The sequence below is a fragment of the Glycine max genome, chromosome 18 (genome assembly GCF_000004515.6).
Source record: "Glycine max cultivar Williams 82 chromosome 18, Glycine_max_v4.0, whole genome shotgun sequence".
Taxonomy (NCBI): domain Eukaryota; kingdom Viridiplantae; phylum Streptophyta; class Magnoliopsida; order Fabales; family Fabaceae; genus Glycine; species Glycine max.
The window spans coordinates 19772315-19797287 of NC_038254.2; the positions used below are offsets into that span (position 1 = coordinate 19772315).

A 24973-nucleotide genomic window follows, 5' to 3' on the forward strand; every position below is an offset into this window, starting at 1 on the left:
TGCACGGAAGAATGCCACCGACGGAGAGAATGAGGAAGGAGAGAACGAGGAAGGAGAGAATGAGGAAGCATTGTGCCATTATTTTTAAATATGTAAAAAGCTTTTTATTACATGCAGGGGCAGTTTGAGAATTTTTTATATTTGTTGGGTGCACTAGCCATACTGGGTGCACCTAGCAACACCCTTTAGACTTTAGTCAGCAAATGTCTCAACGCTTCAAGCTTGGCATCCATATAAATCCGATTTCAACAAGAAATTCACTTCAAATGCATAATATAATTTTACTTATCTAAGATGAATAAGTGAAAATGTATAAATACATTTACTGTATTGAATTTATAAACCTTATTAATCAATGTCCTAAAAATATTTATTAAAGAATAAAAAATAATTAAAAACACGGTTGAAATACAATAAAAATACATTAATAATACTTTCTAAAACATCAGTTTTTATCCATTAATCAACATACTTAAAACACTTATTAGAATTTGTCCTAATCTAACGCATATTATGATATCGACTAACTATAAATTAAAAATAAATACGTTCTTATTTATAGTCAATTTCATATATAAAAAAAAACAAATTATACTCATTCCCTATTTTTTTAATTACATATAACACCATTTTTTTTATTCCTAGACTAATCCCCTTGATGTTTGAAAAAAATTACCCTAACCCTTAAAAGATATCTTGTGCAATCCCAAAAAATCTTAAAATGTGTTAATGTAATTTACTCTTTCAAAAAATAACATAAATTACATTTTTCTGTAACTAGTTCAACTTATTGCACGTATGGTATTAGTTAATACTGTAGACTCTTGATTTTGTTGGAATTACTTTAGTCTTCAGGAAATGTAATTATAGAACAGAAAGAAAAAATTAACAATTTTTTTCAGAGTATTATTGGACATTTAAACATAATGAGATCATCAGAAGAAATAGCATGCAAAATTTCTTGATCCCACCCTACCCCCTCATGAATGCCAGAGTTGCTTCTTAGACTACACACCATATCAACCTACATTCTGCAAAACTGAATAAACAATTCACATTATGATCACCACCACCTTCTCCTTACTAAGATCCCACTGAAAGAAATCATTAATTATACCACTACCTATACCTGATTTCATTCTTTCCTCTCCATTGAGATCATTACCTTCTAAAATCTAAACTTCCTAACTGTTATATACTCAATACCTGTAACCATAGCCCATGGAACTCATTCTAGACCTAATATTGTGTTCATACATTGACTCCCCATAATCCACAGGCTTGATAACCACAGACTCCTGCTTCCTATCCTGCTCCTCCACTGCCCCAAACACTATCTCATTGGTTGTCTCATGGCTCTGCTCGTAGTAAGTGTGAGGGATTGATGAGCGGTACTGATGGCGATGGTGTTTCTGTTGTTGTTGCTGCTGCTGCTGGAGATCTCCATCCCATCCGCTGTAGAATGCTCGGCTTTGTCGCAGTTGTTGCATTTTCTCAGCATCCTTGGACATGAAAGGATAGGTTTTTCGAGGGGTTGGGGCCCTTGTGTCGATCGAAGGGGGCTGGTCTTCGTCGGGGATCACAAAACTTTCCTGCACCGGCCAAGCATTAACTTGCTTCTGAGGTTGCTGGATAAGTGGTTGTCTTTGAAATTGGTATCTCAGGGATTTTCTTCTGAAAGAAGGAAATAATCCTCCTATTATCTCCACCATTGATGCACCCGTGTTGGCGAGAAGCTTCCCAAGGGATCCGAAGAAACCTTCTTCCTGCTTGTCAGGTTCATATTCTGATGGAATTAAAGGAGGCCTGACAGATTTCAAGGGCTTTTGATATGGACTTGGAGGAACTGAAGATGTTACCATTACTGGAACCTGAGCCTACAAAAAACATGAGATGGAATGGATTATTGACTCTTTATGAGCTTGCATCTACAGTATCATGAGGCTGTAGTTGCCATCCCATCATCACTATAAAGGTAATGGAAAGTTGAAAAGTAATAACTTGAATATAGATAAATCTTCCATTATGCAGCTCTCTTTGGGAGTAACATGATGCTTCTCACTGCAAAGTTTTAGAACAGTAGTTCTCAAACAATTCAGGATATCTAGTGCATGTTAATTTATTCATGAAGTTCTGTAAGTGGGGAATCATATTCATTAATGACCATTTTAGTTATAACAAGTCTATAATCAGTCTCATTCAAAGTAATGCATAAGGAACAAGACAAGACTAAGCACTAACTTCCTGGGATGCCACAATTGTACCAAGCCTACGCTGCAGTAATGCTAGCATGTAACCAAAGAATCCAGCCCCAACAAGCATTGCAATCCCTGTAACATTGAAGGCAATCAGTCTAAATTTGATTATCAATAACACTTGACAGAATTTCTACAGAAATTCATGGTATGATTTAGTTTACCAAGTGGGAATCCACTGCCATACTGATAGGCACAATCATCAAAATGGAGTTGGATCTCCCTAATGGCTCGGTTTCCTCTGTCTATGACGAGTAGTGAACAGCTACTACCAACATAAACCACATCAAGGTCATCAGAAAATTTAGCTTCTTCACTTGGTCCATCAACATGCCCCCCTCCACGGTTCCATTTTCCTCCAGCAATTGTGGTGACCCCTGAAATAGAAATCTTACTTCAATAAAAAGTTCCCAAATTCGACTCTAATGTGGTAACAGTTTTATAATCAAAGATTACCTATCCTATAGTATCATTGCAAGAGTACATACACAGGTTTTGTAACTTCTCTAGAATTTCTAGAAAGAAAAAGTTTATGTAATGGTACTAAGCAGAGACACAAATGAGAAAAGGATGAAACACCATTTTACCTGAATCACTAATTTTCCTAATTGCCATATTTGTAGTATCTGCAACATAAATATTTCCTCGGTCATCAACAGTTATCCCCTTTGGATGGTTCATCCTAGCCTCCCTAAGCTTCCCATCAACATGTCCAGAATAACCTTCAGCCGACCCTGCCACCAGCTTGGGTCTGCTGTCTGCACAATTGCAATGAGCATTATTATGTTCTTCAACTCAAGTTCATAATACAGTATATACATACATGCAAGGAATTTAACTATCACAGCAATTATATTCAAAAGATAACCCCCATAGACACATAGTTCAAAATGCATTACAATCATGTAATACACACCTTCATTCAGCACATAATCATGAACTCAATAGATCTCATTATGTAAATATCAGTCAATATAATGCAATGAAAGGATCAAATTGAAAATGACAACAAGCTAGATATGCTTATAACTAGAGATAATCATCATTCCAAATCCAGCAAAAGGCAGCTGAACATCAAATTCTCCGCAACAGCAACAAACATATGATTCTTTTTTTATTTATTTTACCGAAACATCACAATCAAACATAGTGAATTTCACCAATCACTTAGAACCACAAGCCACCATCAAAACCACATTGCGACTCACTTACACAAAGAAAGAGAGGATGAAATCCTATAAATGTTACTATTAGCCGAATCAAGAATGAGAAGCTCCCCATTGGGCAACACCTCCACAGCATAAGGCTCGATCCCAAGCTTGCTTCCATCAAACACAGTCTCCACATTGTACCCACTCTCGAACTTCATCATCGACCTGCTCGAAACCGCTGCAAAAAAAAAAACCCACATTTCAAACCTCAAAACCCACCACCACGCAGAAGACAAAAACAGAAACACACAAAACCAAAGCCGAAAACTAAACTTGCACCAGATCCATACCAGTCTTGGTGGTGGCCTTGAGCGACCACACCCACTTGGTGAAAGCAGGCACAGCATTGGAGAGAAACCCATTTACAATCTCTGAAACCACGTAGACACGGAGCTATCTATGAGCAAAAGAAGCAAACTTTGATGAAATGGAAGCGAGAGAATGAGCACAAGTGAATCGGGGCTTACTTGCAGGGGAAGTAGTGGAAGGGGCAGCTGAGACATGGAGAGTGGCGAATAGAAGGAGAAGGTGGAGAGTGAGAACCAGCAAGAGAAGATGCTTACCCATTTGAGCTGATCCGAAGAAGGGTGAAGCTATGGAGAATGTTGTGAGGTTTCAACAATGGTGGCGAAAAGAGTGGGAGAAGAACCCTAATTCAAAGGTGTGAAGAGAAAGGAAAGGAAATGGGGAATGTTTCTTTTTTTGGGGTAATGTTTTAGCAGAAAGGAAAGAAAAGGGAGTGGGTTTTGGAGTGTTAAGGGGGAAAAAGGCAGAGAAGAGAGAATAGGAAAGGTACAGCGCATAAAATAAGAGAAAAGGAGAAGCATTATAGTGTTGTAGAGAGACTGAGAGAGGGACCCTTTTAATTGATATTGATGTCTTATATTCGTAGTGTTTTTCTAATAAATGATGTCGTAAATTTAAAAGGTTAGTTCAAAGTTTATTGACTTATTCCAGTATATTTTTATTTTTATGGGACACAAACCTAAGTATGTCGTCAAAAGCGTTAATAGGGTGTAATTTTTTTAAAATTTATCATTTGGATAGATTTTAAGTTAATACCCGTATAGAGATAAGTTTAATATGGGTTATGACTTGAAAGTTATAAGAAGCATGTATCTTTTAAAAAAACATTAAAGTCTTAATATTTTGTATGACTTTATTTTTTTTTAAAGAAAATACAACTTTAAAGTTGTATTAAAAAAAAGATTAAAATTGTATAAAATTTTACAACTTTAATGTTTAAAAAAAATAAAAATCATAACTAGTCCTATAACTTTTAATTCAAAAAAGTCATAATTTATGACTTATTTTTAAACTAGTATTAATTTAAAATCTATCACAAATGGTAAATTTTTTTAAAAATTGCACCCTATAGGTACGTTTGCCAAGTATGTCTTGCACGACACTCTTTTTAAAATGTTTTTTAAGATCAACAGAAATTTATTAAAAATTATTAATTTTCATAATTTATCTAATTTAATGACTTTTTATCCTAATTTAAAAATGAAATATACTAAAATAGGTGATTTTTAATATTACATGACAAATGTTAATCAATGTCTTTAAAATATTGGTTAAAAAATTATATGGATAAATATTTTTATTAAAATACATAAAATTATACTGTTTCATGATTTTTTTTATGTTTTTCTATGATTTTTATAATAAATACTTTTTCTTTTTATTTAATTCTTTAACCAATATTTAAAGATACTATAAGCTAGACCCTTAATATATTTCAGCCAATGGAGAGTGTTAAAAAGACTATCCTAACATTCCTCATATATCATATGGTTGTTAAATAATTCTATTTTTTTAACTATATGTTTATTATGAATTTAATTTCTACGTTCGTGTGTATGGTAGAATATTACTCAAGAGTGTTAGCAACACATTGTATAATATATTCTTTAAAAAAAAATTATCTACTAAAAAAGAATATGTTACAAAGTAATTTTTTATCCTAGGATCATAAGTGTCTCTTAATGTATTAAATTACAAACTAATTTTACTCATGATTGTTGGTTTAACAAAATTTTACATACATAAAAAATCAAACATGAATTTTCTAATTAAACATATCGTTCTCCTACCTGTGAGTACAATAGACATAAGTTTAATATTCTTTTTATAATATTTACTACTAAAGGTTAGTCTTTTAATTGAATTTTAGTATTTTGAAGAATTGATATTTTGATAAAGGATATTTTAAATTCACATATAAAAAAAATTACTTGGCGGTAAATAAGTTTAAACTGTAGTGATATTTAAAGGAGTTGGATATTCAAGCTCCAATTTGAGATTGTTGATTAACTGGATAATTTTATAAAAATTAATTCACCTACTTGGTGATTTATTTTATTAGTTAAAGGATTTTTTAAGTAAAACAGATTTTTTGATAAAATCGTTTATTTTTAATAGTTTATAACGTTTTCCAAAATTCTGTTTTAAGTAACGTTTTAATTTTTTATATTTTAATTGGAAGAGTTTTTTTATTCCTGATTGATAGTGTTTTACAATCTTCCATCCACTTATTTATTTGCATAAATTTAACACACTCATTTTTTCATATTCGATGTCTCTTGTGTTTTCTTCATCAATTTCTCTCGATCAAAGTGGTATTTAAAAAAGAAAAAAAGTGGTATTTCTTCCAATGACAATATTGTTTGTTTTTTTTAAGTAATTTATTAAATTATTGGATTAATAATATGTTAATTTTAATAAAATCTACTTTGTTAAAAAAGAAAGAAAGAATTCACAAAAAAAAATGCCGCAACATTCATTAATTTGAAAAGCTATAGATCACTACTTCTTTAAGAACGATTTAATAAAATTATCAAATTCTACTTTTTATGATGTAAAATTATTAAAACAATATAAATTATTTTTTCATTATCTCGTTTCATTTATAAAAAATATTATCCTAATTTTTAAATGATAAATTATTTAAACTAAATTCAAATATGAAAATTTACAATTATTAAAAACATATAGTTACCAAATTTTAAGTTATGACTAAGTAATTAATTATGCTCTTCTTTGTCATTTTATACTTATAAGTTAGGTTAATAGTTTTTTTTTTCTTGACAAAAAGTTAGATTAGTAGTTAATTTTAATGAATACTTCGTATTCAATCAATACTTTATATTCAATCAACTAATTTATTACCTATGAGTTTTAGTTAGTTTTTCACTTTTGACTAATTTATTCATTGATTTTGCAAAACGCACCTTTTTTGGTACAGGCAAAACACACCTTTAACCTACAATAAAATTATTTTCTTTTTTCTTTTATTTTTTGAAGATTCCTTTTTTTCTTTTAGAACTCTAATACCAATATTGTTTTTTATCAGTATAGTACCGATGTTGTTTTAAATTAAATAGAATTAATTTTGACTAAAAAATAATTTTAAATTATTAAACATAAATAAGATATATATTTAAATTAATTTCAAAACGTAAATTTATATTAAAACGGACAGTGGATAAGAGAGAATTCACAAACACCACCAAACATTCCACAACCTCTATATTTGGTCTTCAATTGAAATTATTGTGACATACATTTCCATACAATCCAATAAATAAAAAAATGAAAGGAAAAACAAATGTCTTAAATTCTGATACTTTTATAAAAGTACTTTTATCTCAAACATATATTTTTACCTGATTTCGAAACATACACGGATATTCTCTGTTTTAATTTTTTGCTGTTATCAATAAAAAGTGTAAAATATTGATGGAGACGTACGTATACGAATATATGATTATTAAAATTGTAGTATCTTATATAGCTGGGTCCAAACAATCCATGAACCGTAGTTTGTTTCCAACAAACGTTACTGAGTCATTCATAGATGTTTGACTGTAATAAATAATTTCTTTTAAAAGTGTCCTAAATTAAATATTATATATAATATAAAAATAAAAATTATATTATATTATATAATAAACTTATTTAAGAGATATATTTTTAAAATATAAGTCATTTACTTCAAACATAACTTACAATATTATGGTGTCTGGAAAAAAAATATTTATACTACTAGTATAAAACATTTTAGTTTCCACAGAAACCAAATAAAAGCTTACTTTATCATTTGTATCATATTAATAAATAAGATGGATTACGTAATAAAATAATAAAATATTAATTATTACATATATGTATAAAAAATTTCTACATATACTAAGTGTATTATTTAGACCCCTTAAAATTATTAATAAAGAGAAGGGTGTTTAACAAGGTTACAATTTCTAGCTAACTTCTTATTACAAATGAAAAAAAGAAGTGGCATACACGTATTTGCATGTGAAGTTTGTAATAATTATCAATTAACATGATGAATGAGATTATTTTTCCTTTTTCCTTTTTAGGTCTATGACTATTGTATATGATGAAAATGATCATTTGTGATGTGTATTTGATACAGTCAGAAAATAAAAATAATGTCATTTACAATTGATTTATTAGAGTTATTCCATACACGTATGCATATTGAACGAAGAAAATATTTAAATCACTATTTTGATTTATTTTTCCATGGTAAAAAGTTATTTTACACCACAACTAGCTTGCTTATAAATACTACCGTGTGTTTCTTAAAGAAACACTACTTGCATCGAGCTATTATAATAGTGAAATTATCAAGTGATGATACTTTATATAAATCAACATCTTAAAATGTGGGGAACGTAATGAGAACACGACTTTGCTATGCTGTATACAAGAATATATGTACTTGCCAGGTTGTGTTGTTGAAACAAATTGTTGAAGTTCGTTGGTATAAGAACTATACTAGATCGAACATCAAGTATCTATTCTGTTTCACTAAAGACCAAAGCAACATGCCGAATAGGAATTAGCCTAGAGTAGTCGAGTACTCATTAAGATGCACGCGAGGCAACAATTGTAATTACTAGTAATTGTGAGATTAAGCTACTTAATCCTACTTAGAATACGGATTATCTAGATGGTAATAAGTACATACAAGCTCAAGGTTTAGAGTTCAATAAAGTAGGTATAAAAAAGGTAGGACCCTTAGGTAAAAATCATCGTTCATTGAATGCATATGTATTATACATATTTATTGCTCTAGGTCGAACCCTTAATTGACTGTTGAAGTGTCTTTTGCAAGTATTTTTTTCGGATCACACTACTCGAATGAAGTGAAGAAGAAAAAGGAATGGCAAGGACCTTTCGACGCAAGGAGTAGTACTCGATCATATTGTGACAAAAACACTTTTGACTCCAACCATGGGGTCATGAAATATAGTCCTTGGCCCCAACAATTATGGCAATTACACAAACTAGAACAAACACAACAACAACTAGACAACCAAGGAATCGACATCATGAAGAAGTGCACGTGGAGACCAGACTGACTTATCCTCAATGGGTAAGGAGATTGCAAATGCAAGTATCAGATATGTGTCGGCACCATGCCAAAGAAGTCATGGCCCTTTGGCAGGAGAATGCACAACTATGAGAAGGTAATCGGTCCTAATGACTTGGAAATGAAATGCCTATTGGGACAGACATAGAGTCAACAACCTTTGAGATGCCAAAGGCCTCCAATGTCAGTGTTCGGCAGGACACACGCCCCTAATCTGTAAACACATTAGGGAAGTAGTTGTAGCAATTTAAGAATCCTTTCATCCCCAGTATCATGGAGGCTATCCTCCCTTCCAACTGAAAGAGTTTGACTATCGAAAAGTACAATGGTACAAGCAACCCAGGTGAGCACCTTGACGTTTACACCACTCAATTTTGCATGTACACTACTGACGATATTGTTTTATGCATGATTTTCCCCACATCCTTGAAAGGTCAAGCCCTACATTGGTTCACCTGATTGCCCCATAATACCATAAACTCCTTTGATACATTGGCAACTGGGTTTGGAACCCAGTTCAGAACTAGTTGATCCCATCACTCTACATGTGGACGACTTGTCTAATTAACATGGAAGTGGAGCGAAGGTCATGTTGATAGGGCCGAATAATGTAGCTTTGTCACAATCTCTATGTTTTGGGTTTAAAGCCACTTGCAACCAGGCTAAATACAAAGCACTGTTAGCAGGCCTAAGGGTATTAGCCAAGGAAGTAGAAGCCAGGAGAGTTAGGTGTCGAAGTGATTCCAAGATCGCAGTTGAAAACTTTCATTTTACACACACTCCCTATTCTTAGTGTGTCATTAAATGAGTGCTTGCAAATTGAAACAAAAGAACCCGAAAGCTCAAAAACTGTAATCATCAAATATCTGCTCAAAGGCACACTTCCGACGGACAGGGAGAAGACTAGAAAGTTGAGGACTCAAGCTACAAGATACGTCATAATAGCTTATGAGCTATATTAGCGAGGTTTTTCCTCACCATTGCTCAAATGTCTTAACAAGGAGCACGCCGACTATGTCATCACAAAACTTCACGAAGACAATTGTGGCCTACACTCAGGGGAAAGGTCAATGGCAACACGTGCACTAAGGGTCAGGTACTATTGGTCAACCTTAAGAATAGACTACTCCAGTTTTGTTAAGAAATGCCTTCAATGTCATAAGCATGGAAACCTGATTCATCGATTCGTCGAAGAGTTGCATTCCTCACTTCCCCATGGCCATTCGCCATTTGGGGAATGGATATATTAGGACCCTTCCCTAAGGCCCCAGGGCAAAGAAATTTTATGTTCGTAGCCATCAATTACTTTCCTAGGTGGGTAGAGGCTGAACCCCTCACAACAATTACATCTTAGAATGTACAGATGTTCATTTGGAAGAATATCACCACTCGCTTCAACATCCCATGCGTTGTTGTAACCAATAATGGTTTGCAGTTCACTGATAGAAAGTTAAACGAGTTTATGGTAGGCCTTGACATCAAACACATGGTGACGTCCGTAGAGCATCCTCAAGCAAACGACTAAGTCGAAGCGACTAAAAAAGTAATTCTGGTGGAACTAAAGAAGAAACTACACAATGCCAAGAGAAGATGGGTCGAAGAGCTCCTTGAATTCTTATAGGCATACCGGTGCACTCCTTAATCTATAACCCAAGAGACACCATTTTGGGTTGTATACGGTACAAATGTTATGATCCTAGTAGAAGTGGGGGAATATCACTAAGACAAGAATTTCATAGAGGTTAAGAACAATAAAGCATTGTAGGTAAATCTATACCTTATAGAACAAGTACGAGAAGATGTCATCATCATGACAAGATCTTGGAAGCAACACATGGCTCAATATTTTAACTCAAAATTGATGCTTAGGCAATTCAAGGAGGGAGATCTTGTCTGGAGAGCCTGGGGTGAAACCCGAAAAGATTCATCAGAAGGAAAATTAGCAGCTAACTGGGAAAGACCTTTTAGGGTTTGGCATAGCCTATAAGATAAAGCCAACAAGCTAGAAGAATTTGAAAAAGATGATGGAACTCACAAACCAAGAGGGAGTTGAATTGGTTTTCAAAACAAAACAGACTTTTAAAACCAGAGTTAAAAAAACTTCTTTTGCGCGAATCATATCGCAAAACTTTGATAAACCAATACTTAATCAATCACCCTTTACACAAGATCCTTTGTTAAAGTTCTTTCTTTCAAAAAGATATTCTCTTTAACCTTTAGTAAATTGATTAAGACCATAATGAGAAAGAAAGATAAGATCAAGAGAAGAAGTACACCACTTTTTATAGTGGTTCACTCTCTATCTCTAGAGAAGCTAATCCAGTTATCTAATCCAAACCCAAATTAGATTTTCACTATGCATATAGAATTCTTATAAGCAATCACAAGCAATCTCAGTTCCTACCCCAGAAAAAGAGACTAAGGTACCCAGCCCTAGGGTCCTCTGTGAATAAGAGCTTAAGAGAAACCTACCCTTAGCCAAAACTAAAAAAACTTATTCTAGCATGCCTTCAACAATTCATGCACAAACAAGTAATGTGTAAAACCACACGAAAAAGTAGAGTCAAAGATAGACACAACCTGATCAATCCTTTTCGCAAAAACCTTGCTTGACTGAATGAGGTGTCTTCTTGAACTCAAGAAAGTATCATAACTCACTTATCACAAAAGATCTTCATAATCAAAGATCAGAAGTTGTGAGTCATTGTTTCTAAGCATTTTTCTTCTCTTCTTTCACTTATTTTAGCTCATATAATTTTGCACTTAATGAACTTGTATATAGAAGTGAGAACACAAGGTGGCTATTTATAGAGCAAACAATTATAACCGCTTGTAATCGATTAAATCTACAATATAATTGATTATATTATCTTTTCAGTCAATTAAAGTATTCTTCCAAAAAAACTGGAAACCTCTCAAGAACGATGTAATCGATTAGATCCTCAATGTAATCGATTAAAGTGTTCTTGACCAAAGCAACTTCTAACCTCACCACTTCCTCCTTATTAAGCTTGTTCGAAGCCTTTGCATCCAATGCCCTTTTCTCCAACACCTTCATCTCAACCTCAAGATCCAAGATTTGCCCCTTCAAATTTGAATTGTCTTCAGCCAAAGTGATATTCGCTTGAAGAGCCGAGTTAAGAAAGCTTTAGGCCATATCCAAGTCGGCCTTCAACTTGTTAGTATTTGAGGAATGTAACACCCTAAAATATCACTAATTATAAATCGATGTTTAATTGTATTTATCGTGTTATTTGATTATATGATTGACTTGAATGAGTTTAGGTGTAGTGTGAATTAGTCATGTGTGATTTGCTTGATGTGGATGTTGAAATTATACCTAAACCTATTCCAATAAAATTGTGACTCTAGATTTGTTAATCATTGGATCGTCTTCAAATTTTGACTGACTATTCCTAAGACATCTCCCCACGGTTTGATCGTTGGGATTTTCAAAATAATAACTTTGGCTTCTCGCTTAGCATAAGAAGTGCGCTAAGCACAATTCCAACCCGATAGGGAATTGCACTGAGCGAGAATTGTAGCACTCAGCGTAAATCCCAACCCAAGAGGAATTGTGCTAAGCGTGAAAAGTCGTGCTTAGCGCCAAAAGTGGAGTCTCGCTTAGCGAGATGAGCTCGCTAAGCGAGATCTATGGATTATAAATACGTTTTTCAGCGTGAAAAACATGATTTCACGTCTCTCTCTCTCTCTCTCTCAAGACTCCATGCAAACCACCCTAGAAACTCCTCCTCCACCACCCACGACCACTGGTGGCAACCACGAGCCACCGTTGCTTGCCACCAAACCACCACACCGAGAGGAACGTTTTAATCGAAGCGGAATCCTCAGAATCCACCTCAAGGATTTGGTGGAGAAAAATCCTTCAACCCTTTCTTTTGTAGCTTCTCTGAGGTAATTTTGACTTCTAAGCCTTTCTCTTAGGTAGTTTGAGTTTCTCTTAGTGTCTCTTGTGTTTTAGGTACTGTAATAGGGTGCCTTTTACAGTTCTTTTGAAAAACCCTTGAAAATGAGACGTTGTAAAAGTTATCTTTTTATAAAATTGATGTTATTTTCTTGACCTTCACTAAACCCCGCTCACATTAGCATGATCGAAATTTCAAAATGACGTCTCCTTTTAGTAGAATCTGAAACACCCCTTAGCCCTTTATATTTTGACAGGGGTAATTGACTCCGAATGTTGTTATTAACCTTGTTTTGTAAATCTATACTAAAATTCCTTCGATTTGGTATATAGAACCTTGCGTTTGGACTGATGAATGTGAACGAGAGAGGTCCCTGAGCGACACAAAGTGGAACTGACGGAGAGCTCACGATAGGTGATGGGAGTTTATTATAATTTACGACTTTTACTACCATAGTTGGGGTCAATGAACCTAACTATGGGGATGTATGTTTGTCCCTATTGCGTGCTGATTTTCAAGAAAAACAATGTTTTTGACTAATGGGATGCGATACGTCTATTATTGATAAATGACATTATTGTTTTTATTAGACTTGTGTTGTATGAAGACCTGAGAAGTGTGAATCACAAGCATGAACTATATATGTGTCTATATGTGGAATGTGAGTTACTGATGATATTGTTATTGATGATATTAATTGATATGAGGTGACATTGATGTTTATGATAATGTTGATAAAGAATGATGTTGTTATTGAAGGTGATATTGATAATAATTGATACAAGACGATGTTGGTGTTTATGATAATATTGATATGAGATGATGTTGTTATTGTTGATAATGTCATTGAGATGAGATGATGTTGATGTTGAGAATGACATTGAGATGAGATGATATTGATGTGGAGAATGACATTGAGATGAGATGATGTTGATGTTGATAATGACATTGAGATGAGGTGTTGTTGATGTTGAAAATGTCATTGTGATGATGTGTGATGTGTATGTACATGGGGGGGGGGGTGCAGTGACCATGTTGGATATCCTTGGTGGGGGAAATAGAGTGGTTAAAGAGTTTTAAGCATCTCTGGAGGGGGATGGCTTAGAATCTTTAATTATCCACAGTTAGTGCAGTGATGGATGTTTCATACTTCATATTGCATGGAAATAGTATAAACTTTGTCAGTAAGTACTTGTAGTTTCTCATGAGGGGGAGTACTTGTACTTGGAGGCATGTCACTTGGTTTGGAACTCCCTTGAGACTCAGGCTGATCACCATGGGGGGGGGGGGGGAGTTGCCTGTGCACCGCAGGGTGACCTCGACACTTGTTGCCTAGTTTTCCTAAGTGAGAGTGTCGTGTGGAGACACTTAAGTTATTTCCTTGATGAATGATACCACATTGCATTTGAGAGTTAAGGTCAGGTGCATGCATCATACTAAGAATGATTGATTGGAATTATGGATGGATGATGACTACTTGTTGAATGTATGTTGGACTAATGATATTTGTGTATGCTTATGGTATTTGTTAATGTTTTCTTACTAATTATGGTTATTTGATTTTTTTTGTGTTAATTTCCTTTACAGTAAACTCACCTTTGCAATTTTTGTACCGTGTGGTTGGTACCTGTGATGATCACGAACCTTTGTTCGTGGGAGCAGAATGACAGCAGTAGAGTACGTGAAGTGAGATATCTTTTGTGGAGCCGCCAAACCGGCATGATGACGTTGAGATTATTTTGGGAGAGAATTATGTTTTGTTAATCAACTCCTCCGTAGTTGGTTCTATAATTCTTTTTTTTTTAATTGAGGATGTAAATCATAGATTTAATTATATGTATAAGCTAATTTACTTTCCATTATGTGGATGATGTGTATTGAGTTACTATATCTATATATGTATTCATTTAAGTAATTGTGTGTTGTTTGGTGAATGTATATTGTGAAAAATTTACTTTCATTTTTCATAAGCAAATTAACGGAGTTTTCATTTAAAAATTAAAATTTTTGCAGTTTAGAGTAGTGATATCGTAGCGACAAGGCAGGTCGTTGCAAGGACCCTTGAAGGTGCTGAACAATTATCTTTGCCCTCGACTAGAAAGCCCATAAATTCACCTAGTTGGCCACATCATCGTTCTTTTTTAGCATGTGGTGGCCATGATCTGAAAAGAGGCTCGGATCAACAAGCCGGTTCAGAGTAAACTCCTTGACAAAGAATCCTTGATTTGTCAAGGACAGGAGGGACGAAAAAAGATTTTTCGAAGGGAACTCCAATATTTATTGCTTCATTCTCTTTGACTCTTTGTGCCCAGAAGGTTTAGCCAAGTCACTCTTATGCTCACAACTATGCTTCTTATTCTTATGCTTGTCTTTTCCCTTGGGCTCCTTGGCAGTTCGAGGGTGATGTCCACTCCACCAAAGGGTCCCTCAAATTAGGAATTCGATTAACAATGGCTACGAGGATGGTGTTGCTGACAGTGGGAAGAACATAGTTTTCCTAGCAAGGCAAAATGTCGCCATGCTGGCACCAACTTGAGCCATGATCCCTGAAAAAAGTTAAAAATATTAAGTTAGCAAGTTTGACCAAAAAATGACATATGTGTAAAGGAAAAACAACTAACCCTCAAGATCATAAATAGGATTCGGAGAATAAAGAAGTGAAACTATTGGTTAGGCAAGGAAACAACAAGCAAGAGATTTTCGAGGAAGGCAAGGTCTAGGAGTTCTTCATTATTCAGATACTCCTTGGCATACTCGTCATACTGACAGGGACACTGTTGCCAATAAAAAGGAAACAAAAGTTTCCTTTCCAAATCAAAGAAAAAATTTCTTCCAGTATTTGGCCTAGTATGCTATTTTAAAATAACCAATCTTGAAGTTTTTGTAGGAGAAGGTAAACGTCTGAAAGAGGGGGAGGGACGAAATCCATATTAGGGATACCCATCGAACCTTCTTGTGCAGCCGATAACAAAAATAATGGAGGAATAGGCCCGAGGTGGCCTTAATGAAAGTATACAAACATAGAGCCCAATACGTGTGTATGGAGGCCCACCCATTTGGATGTAGCTAAGATGGGACCACACTCAAAACATGGAAGACACCCATGGTGAAGTCATCAAAGGGAAATCTTTCATGTAGATCTCAGAATAAACATTTGTATATGTAGAAAAATTCCCTATTCTTTGACTCTTTATTCATAAATACAAACTTGAGTGGAAGGGTAGTGTCCAACCGAACTACCCGAAATGTAATTAGGCAGTCATCATCTTTTGGGATGGTGTTAATGTGAAGCCAGCTAAGAAGATTTATGATGTCTAACTTATTGTTGTAGCGAAAAAATAAGGTTCTCACTTCCTCCTCGACCCATGTGTAACCCAAAAGAGAAATTGGAGGGCACACTTTCTTCTCTGTGAACAGACACCGATGTTTCTCTCGCACCACTTCATCAGAAGGATGAGGAGAATCCGCCTCCTCTTTTGCAGCTTCTGGAGAAAGGGGCCTCGAAACCTCGTCGGTGGCAATAACTCCCACATCCAGAACCTTTCATATATTATCGGCCACCTTCTCTAGAAGTTGATTCAAGAAGGTAGAGAAGTCACTAGACTCCCCATTGCCAGTAGAAGATGAATCCTTTTCTAGAAAGGAAATTGAGGAAACAATGACCAAAGTGGACATGCTGGAGGACACCTCCAACACCTCCTCATTCACACCCCGAACCTCAAAGCCAACCCCTTCGGTTTCCCTTAATGAAGCCTCTGTCCAAACCATTATTACTAAAAATACAAGCCTACTTGTAAGAATGAATACTACAATAAACTAGTCAATCGAGAGAAAAAAAAATTAAAAGTTATGTAAGGTCGACGACATTTCAGCACTCCCTTTTATAGGTGATGGGCCTCCAACGGACCCTAAACTAGCACAAATATCCACTGTCGAATTAACAAAGATCAATGGTTGGAGTGAAAGGGCATTTTGGTTACCAACGTGGGCAGTTGAAGAGACATGGTGTTAGACCACAATCTGATAGCTACGTCACAACTTTCTAGGGAAGCACAACGGTCAGCAAGAGCTAACGATCCAAAAATCAAATACCTATCGAATGGGTTTAGGTGCCGTAAACAAATGATTCTAAAATGAAACCCTTCTTGGTCACCGTAGACCAAAAAGGGCTAAAGGGGCATGTATACTAGACTGGACAACGAGTAACTATTCAACCCCACTAGAGACCAAAGTGACATGTCAGATATGTATTAGGTACGGCAACCAAGTACCCATTCGGACCCACACGAGGCAATGATCGTAGTTACTAGCAATCACGAGATTAAGCCACTTAATTATGCTTAGAGGATGGATTACCTAGATGGTAATCAATACACACAAGCCCAAGGTCTAGAGCCCAATAAGGTTGATATAAAAAAGGTAGGACTCCCAGGTAAGAACCTGTTCATTGAATGCACATTTATTATTCATATTTACTGCTCTAGGACGAATCCTTACTTGAGCGTTGAAATATCTTTTATAAGTATCCCATTTTAGATCACACCACTTGGATGAAGTGAAGAAGAAATAGGAACTACAAGAATCCTTTGGCGCAATATCACATTTATTTCAACTTTTTTTAATATTGTTGCCACATTATATTACTAATCGTATATTATTTTCTCTTTTCCTTCTTTCTATTAATATCTATTTTCTTTGTGCATCTCAATTATAGAACATGCATTTATCATCTTTTATTAATAATATTTTTCTCATTTAATTATGCCTTTTTGGTTTCTATTTACATAAAAATAAATATAAATACATTTTAATCAAGCCTTTTAGTAATAATATCTTTTAGTAATAATATTTTCCTCAATTTTGATATGGTAGAAAATCACTCGTAAATTCGATCAATGCAACAACAATTGCAGTTGCAAAGATCTCAAACACTTTGATATTGCAATTGAAATCACAATTGTAGATCATTTTTTAAAATCTTGGCTATGTTAAAAACTTATAAGCTATAATTAGAAGCTGATTAGAAACTAATTGAAAGCTTATAAGCTAACTGATTTAACTAAAATTGTTTGATAAGACGACCTGACAAGTTAGCTAATAAATGTCAAATGACATAAAAGAACATAATTAATATTTCTAATATTTAAATTTTATTTTTAATAACTTATCATCTTAAAAAGTAGGATAGTAATTTTTTAATATTTTATATTATAAAAAATGATAAAATTAAATTTTTCATTTTTTGGAAAAGTAAAATTAAATTAAATAAATTTATTAGAATTTTATTATTTAAAATCATTTTTAACATTAAAATAATGCTTTATTAGTAATATTATTTTAAAACAAAAAAGTGTTTTTTATTTATAATTATTCTTAAACATTCATTTTTTATTTGTACAACAAAAATTTAGATTTGTATGTCTCTCATGACTACGAAAAAAATTAGATGCATATATTTTTTCAAACAACAAAAAAATAAGGAGAGTTTTAATTTGAATAAAAGCGTAAAGTAAAAATTTAAATAAAATAATAAGAATAAAATTATAAAAAAAATAACTTATAAAAAAAAAACTCATGTAACAAATAAATTTATTTTAATAAAAAAACTTATAAACTACTCAAAAGTAATTTATCCTCAAAAATCTTATCAAACATAAATAATCCATAAAAGATTATTGTTGTTGTTTTGAAGGCCAAGGTGCACCTGACGCTGACACTATTAGCTAGTGGCTACCACTTATTACCTAACTCTGTTTAGCAGAGCATCAAGCTGGCAATGATGCCATGCCACGTGATGAGACTGTCGGCTTTGCATTCCAGATTAGATTTCACCATTTTGTTGTGTATTTTTTATAACCCTCTCAAGGGAAGAAAACAAGGAGGGTGCAAGACAAATGTGCCCAATTTTCTATTCCTTCATAAAACACTTCCACCACTCTTACACAAAAGTATAATTTTTAAGTTTACAGAGGGATGTTCACTGCGCCAGGTCAAACAAAACAAAACCAAAAAATTGTTTACATGTTGTGTATAGATAAATTTCTGTAAAACTTAATTATGAGTTAGTTTTGATACATTTTTTAATGAACACTTGTAGAAGAACTAACAAGAAAAAATAAATAATTTTTTTTAAAATTAAGATCAACTTATGTGTTAGTCAGGGATCCATTATTACTACTGTTTTCCCCACCGGAAGTATTACTATTGTTTGTTTTAATATGGTAAATGGAATCAACCTAATAGTTATATATAATTAAAAATCATATTTTAGCTTGTACAAATTAGGAATTGGATTAATTTTTTATTAATAGCTGTAATATAGAATGTACTATTCATAGAAAGAGAATACAATAAAAGAAGGGGAAAAACAAAGTTTTTGACATGGTATGAGAGCTAAAAAAAAGAGTTCTATTCTATTTTATATACAATTATTAGGCTGATTCTTTTTACCATGTAAAAGCAATTAACAACAATATTAACGGATTCCTGACTATTATTATGTACCTTAACTTTTTCATATATTTTCTTATTTCCTTGCTAAAGTCATATAAATTTCAAATACTCATCTCAATTAAAAAAAAAATCCCATGATTTAGAAGTTAATCCAAATTGAACTTATATCTTTCTCCAACACAATTTATTGGGCTGGGGCCATTTTGCTTCAGAGTTTTTGGATGCATTTCCGTGTGTCAAAACATGCAGCCCTATCCTCCATAGGTTTCGGTTACCCCCAAGACAGCACTAGGTTGCAATGTTGCATTACCAAATAATAAGTCACAAGCATTCTTCATTTCTCATATAGACCAGCACATTACACCTAATATATGTTCAACCCCTGATTTTTGCGAAAACAAGGATGTTCAAGTGCAAATGCTCAACCTTCTGATTAGTACTAGCAGACAAAAAAGTAACCAATGATTATTTTGTTTTTCTTTTTTCTAAAAATTTTAAGTGGGTGAGGAGTGTATATACAACCTTTGCACAAAGGGAAATTTCATTTTTATGTCTATATATAGTTTACATTAGATAATTCCCTTTTTCTATTCTTATGCACGCAAGTACAAATTTAATAAAAATAAAAAAATGTCACGGATTTATCACTAGACACTAGATATGTGTGGCTTATATAATTGACTCTTGAGCGCCAGATCTAATTCATTCTAAAAAAAGTACAAAAATACTTAACGTAACTAGTTAGTGCGATATTCATCTTATTGTGTTGTGTCCTTTCGTGGTACGTGGCTAATGCAAAGAAACTATTCCATATCAATGGCCATTGATGCCCCTTTTTTTTCTCTTCAGTCACTCCCTCTGGCTTGCATGAATTTCAACGTTAGGTGATAGGTTTAAGACGACTAATGATATGAGATTTGATATTCAACGGTTATTGGGACACGGCTATTTCGTCCCAACCACAAGGCCAATAACCGAATTCAATCCTAGGGGATAAATTCCAAAAACATTTAAGGTTGGAGAAAAAAAAAACAAATTTCTAACATACATAATCATCATTGGCTCATGACTTTTGTAAAGTACTAGGTGGGCCATTGCAATGGTGACCCTAAGCACAGTGGATGTGAGCGGCCGCCCTGGGCCTCTTTATAAAGGAGCACCAAAAAAATTTCATTTAGTCTATATAAATATTTAAATAATTTTTTATATAATTAAAATTAATTTATGTAAAATATTAATTATAAAAAAATAATTAGTAGTAATTAATCAACTAAAGAGTCATGTTTCCATTTTTCTTTTAACATTCAGAACCTTGAAACAATTTCTAGCTAAAGAGATTAACTTATAGATATATTATTCTTTTTCTTTTTGCAAGTGCTAATTGATTTGTTGGAAAGTGAATAACGGGGGACTTAAGTTCAGAGGTCATATGTATGTGCGTGCATAAATTTTATTCCATAGGGTCTTTTTCTATATCCAATATAATAAAAGCTATAACATAAATTTTCAGGTTATCACAACAATCCACAAGCCACAAGATTGACTATGGATAAAAAAAGGTGGGTACATACAGGAGATCTTGGATATTTTAATGAGGATGACTTTTTGTTGTTGACCGAATCAAAGAACTGATCAACTATAAAGGTTTTTCAGGTATGAAATCCAACTGTCATATTTCAAGGGTGAATGTACAATTTGTCTGGCATGTTGTAAATGCATGCATGGGCACATGTCTAAAACACTACTATAAAAGGTTGTTTTTACGACGTCGTTTCTAAGACGGTTATTAAGGACCGTTTTAGAAAAAAATGTAATGGCAATTTTGTAATTCGGAATCAAATATTCAAATTTACGACACACATTCTAAGGCGGTTATAAATAACCGTCTTAGAATGTAAAGGTCAAACAAGACAACGACGGGTAGCAGAATAGACTGTCTTTGTATTTTGGTTGATATTTTCGTCTCTCGCATGCGCCCCTTGAATGTAGTTGCGAACATTTTCGAAGCCCAAACAGTCTACCCCGTTGTGCCCTAGCTGAAACCCCAAATACTCTACCTCGCCCCAAAAAGCAGTAACTCGTGAACCTTGTGGAGCTCGTGCCGTGAAGATTGTTGGTGTGGAGCTCGCGCATTGAAGATTCCTCATACTAAGCTGTTGCTGTTTGGCCGTGGAAAGTGCGTCTGTGCAAGTCGTACAGGTAAGTCATTAAACAACTACACACATCTATTGATATTTATTTATTTGCTTCATAAGCGCGTCTGTTTCTGCTTTGTGTTGTGACTGGTGTCCCAACATTGGAGAGTCTCAACAGAGAAGATGAAAGGGTTTCATCACCTCTTTTACCCTGAGTTCATTGAGTGAAAAAAAACCTTTGCTTTTGTTGTGGTGAGAAATTACACCCTCTACAAACCCTTAGAATGCTTTTAATAAGCAATTTAAATTTTTATATCTAGATGAAAATGAAATGCTAAATTGTTTCAGTCAATTCAAACAGTCCGGTCCTGGGTTGGAGCGAGGACTGGGAGAGCCAAACTTGTCTTGTTGCCTTGTATGCTGGATTGACTAAGAGAAGTGTCTAGGACTTTGTGAAGTCCTGTGATGTGTGTTGAAGAAAACAAATGTCAAGCCACATGCAGGACTCTAACAGCCTCTAGAGAGTAATAAACAGAATTAGGAAGACACTTAGATTTCATTATGGGTTTTCGTAAGAGGCTATGAGGCCATTCTATTTGTGTTGATGATAGACTATTAAATATAGCTATTTTGTTGCTTAAGCACCCTTGTATAGCCAAGACAGTCACTGGCTTATTTTGAAGATGTGATCAGGCTGCATGGTATTCCCAAATCAGTGGTTAGTGACATAGATTCCTTTATCTATAGCCGTTATTGGAAAGAATTGTCTAGTTTGTGAGGGAAGTTACTCTGGATGAGGTTTTCATATCATGTTGAATATTTTAATTTTGCGTTAATGAACACAATCTGAGGTTTGGTCTAGATTATGTGATCCAATTTATCCAATGCATTAAGGTACACACAGTAATAGATGCTACAAAATCACTTAAGGTATTCATCATATGGTTGTGGCTTTTAGTTTTGAATGCTTATTAGGACAAACAAAACAAATACTACTTAATTACTTATCAATACAGAGGGAAAAGTAGTGTTTGGAGAGGATAAAGTTGGAAGGGTAGCGGAAGAGGAGGAATTAGATAGAAGTATAAGAGTGTTGTCTTTTGTGCTTTCTTTTCTCTCTTAGGGAAAGATAGGTCAAATCCAAGTCTTTGTTCAAGTCAATTATGTAGCATTAACATACCCCTTTATTTTCTTTCTTCTATTTATGTGCAGTGTGTGTGTATGGTGTTTCTTCTATTTCTCCTGGTTTGCTGCTAAGTGAAACAAAGTGGAAGTTATTTCAAAATTTGCATTTGAAGTTGAAAAATAAATTAACTATTGAGGATCCAACTTTGTGTTCCAGTTGAAGTGAATTACATGAACAAACACCTAGTGGATAGACTAGTGAGAGTAGAAGAAATTATTTTCTTAGGGTGCATTTCGGTTTGTGAGGAAAGAAAGATAAATGAGTGGAAAGTTTGAAAATTTTGATGAGTCTCACACTTTCATATATTACTTTAATTTAAATATTTGTTTTCAATTCTATTTTCTCCCATTTCTTTCCACTATATCAAACTGTAGCTTAGGTTTATGACTGATGACATTAATCTGGGTATCTCCTTTTCACCCTCATCACATAAGCCACTATAGTGCACAATCAAATGGCCACCATGTGGAACTTCATGATACTATATCGAAGGCAGCTTCTGTGTAACAAACCTTTGGATTTTAGAGGCCACTACCTTATTTTCATAGCCCTGCCAAATGTGAGCTGAAATTCTATTATCAGGGAATGGATTACTTAGCTTAAGAGGGTCAAATTCCCAGATGCCAAAGGCCACCATCCAGTCACCCCTTAGAGTGTCAAAAACAAGTTGTTCCCTTAATTTGTTCTGTAAGTGGGAACATACCATCATCACAATTACCTCAGAGGTTTTTGTGTGTTGTTTAGATAAATTTCTCAATAAATACTACTTGCTACATAATTAAATAAAAAGAAAAATAAAATAAATTAGTCTCACAAGTTAAAAGTAGAATAAACTAATTTGTCTAAACCCTCTCAGAGTGTCATTTAGATTATCTAAAAGCTGATTTAAACTTATGCTTATGGATAAGCTTAGTTTATGCTTATGAGAGAAATTTAATTCATTATACCTTCTCAACAATTTCATTTGCCTTCCCTACTTGTTACATGGCTTTGTTACATTACTAATTCTGTCTTTCATGGCATTCTCCCTAAGAATCTTGAGCTTCTCCAAGGTTAAAGCTTCTGATGATTTCACTGCTTGTAGCTCCTGCATGGCACCTTGAAATCTTTCCTCACTCACCTTTATCTCCAACAAGGCCTTTTTAATCTCTTCTTTGATTTCTGCAACCTCTCCATTTATTATAAGGTCTTTTTCTTTTTTTGCTGCTTTTGTTTTGGACTTGAGCTTATCAAGAGTTTGTGTCAAGTTACTCACTATTGATTTGGCCTTTTCCTCTGCAGCAGACACGGCTTCTAATTTAGATTTTGGTCTCAAGAGCTTGTAACTGAGGTTTCGAACTTTTGCACCAATTTTCGATTTCGTGTTCTTTAAATGAATCGTGGCTGCACTCACATGCTTCAATTGATTTCTTGTGACATCTATAGAGGCCATAAACTTAAAACCTTGTTTTGTAATGGAAGCCAAGTCTTTCTTTGCTGCCTCTATTTCTTCTTTTGTAGGCTATAACACCCCAACATGTCTTGATTAATCTTCTTCTATATGCTCAATGCTCTGACCACCTCTTTGAAGTAACCTTTTCCCCGTTTTTTTAACAAACTTGAACTCATTCTTCAACATATCAATATCAGACAATGTTGTGGCCAATTTCATTTCGAGCTCTTTTGCCTCATCTATCGCTTCAATGGCCTCTTTCAATTTGTTCCTTGTGTTTTGAAGTTTTTCAATGTCTCTAAGTTCATTCAAAGCATCCATTTTGTCCAATTGAACCACCAATTGTTCTTCACTGGCTTCCTCAATCTCGTTTGTCAGTTTTTGTGCTACTTTTTAGAAGGACAGTATGCTGGATCTCGATGCTTTGACTTCGTTCTCTGCTTACAATTTCTCCTCCAAAACAGAACCCACATGAAGCTTAAGTTGGAACAATTCCCGCTTAGCATGTTCCAATTCTGTCATAACTTGTGAATACTGATTATCATCATTTCTCGGTTTGACATACTTCTTTAGTGGTGCTATGTCTCGCATTTCAGCTTTTGCCTTGTACATAGATTCCCCAATCATAGAGAAAAGATCTTTCACTATCTGTTTAGCATTGGAAAGCTCAGCTTCTGCTTGAGCTTTTGCACATTCTACTGCCCATTTGGTCTCTTTGTACCGAACAATATCATTGGTTCCTCTGTGGAGTTGTTTTACTTTTGAAGAGTGCTTCTGAGGAATATTTACCAAAACAATGTTGTTATCAACTGCTCTAATTAAAAGGACACATAAAGAATCTATAAATGGATTTTTTTTAATTCAAAATCTTAATAATGTTGTGTTCATGTTCTGTGGGCAAGAATTGTACACAAAGACATATTGGTGCAATGATTTTGACATATACAAAGAAGACCACTAAAAGACATGAGTGACTA

At 34.1% G+C, this 24973-nt stretch overlaps 1 protein-coding gene across 2 annotated transcripts; it reads right to left on the minus strand.

Moving 5' to 3' along the window:
• Nucleotides 1-881: 881 nt before the first annotated feature.
• On the minus strand, nt 882-4311 carry LOC100781836 (uncharacterized). 2 transcript variants are annotated; one of them, XM_006602315.4, is made up of 7 exons: nt 3934-4311; nt 3757-3837; nt 3468-3644; nt 2843-3013; nt 2420-2632; nt 2242-2330; nt 882-1877 (listed from the first exon to the last, which is right to left on the minus strand). In XM_006602315.4, exons 1-7 carry the CDS (start codon nt 4031-4033, stop codon nt 1200-1202), a joined length of 1509 nt encoding a protein of 502 aa, XP_006602378.1. In that variant the 5' UTR covers nt 4034-4311; the 3' UTR covers nt 882-1199. The 2 variants fall into 2 exon arrangements, with proteins under 2 accessions (XP_006602378.1, XP_014626635.1); XM_014771149.3 differs by having other exon boundaries at nt 3757-3863; nt 4030-4310.
• Nucleotides 4312-24973: the final 20662 nt, after the last annotated feature.

Excerpts from the sequence above, each read along its gene's own strand:
- LOC100781836 (XM_006602315.4), bottom strand. The coding sequence starts at position 4,033 with ATGGGTAAGCATCTTCTCTTGCTGGTTCTCACTCTCCACCTTCTCCTT. Across the intron at positions 2,633-2,842 it reads TAGGAAAATTAGTGATTCAG|GGGTCACCACAATTGCTGGA; the intron begins GTAAAATGGTGT and ends TTTCTATTTCAG. Across the intron at positions 1,878-2,241 it reads CAATTGTGGCATCCCAGGAA|GCTCAGGTTCCAGTAATGGT; the intron begins GTTAGTGCTTAG and ends TGTTTTTTGTAG.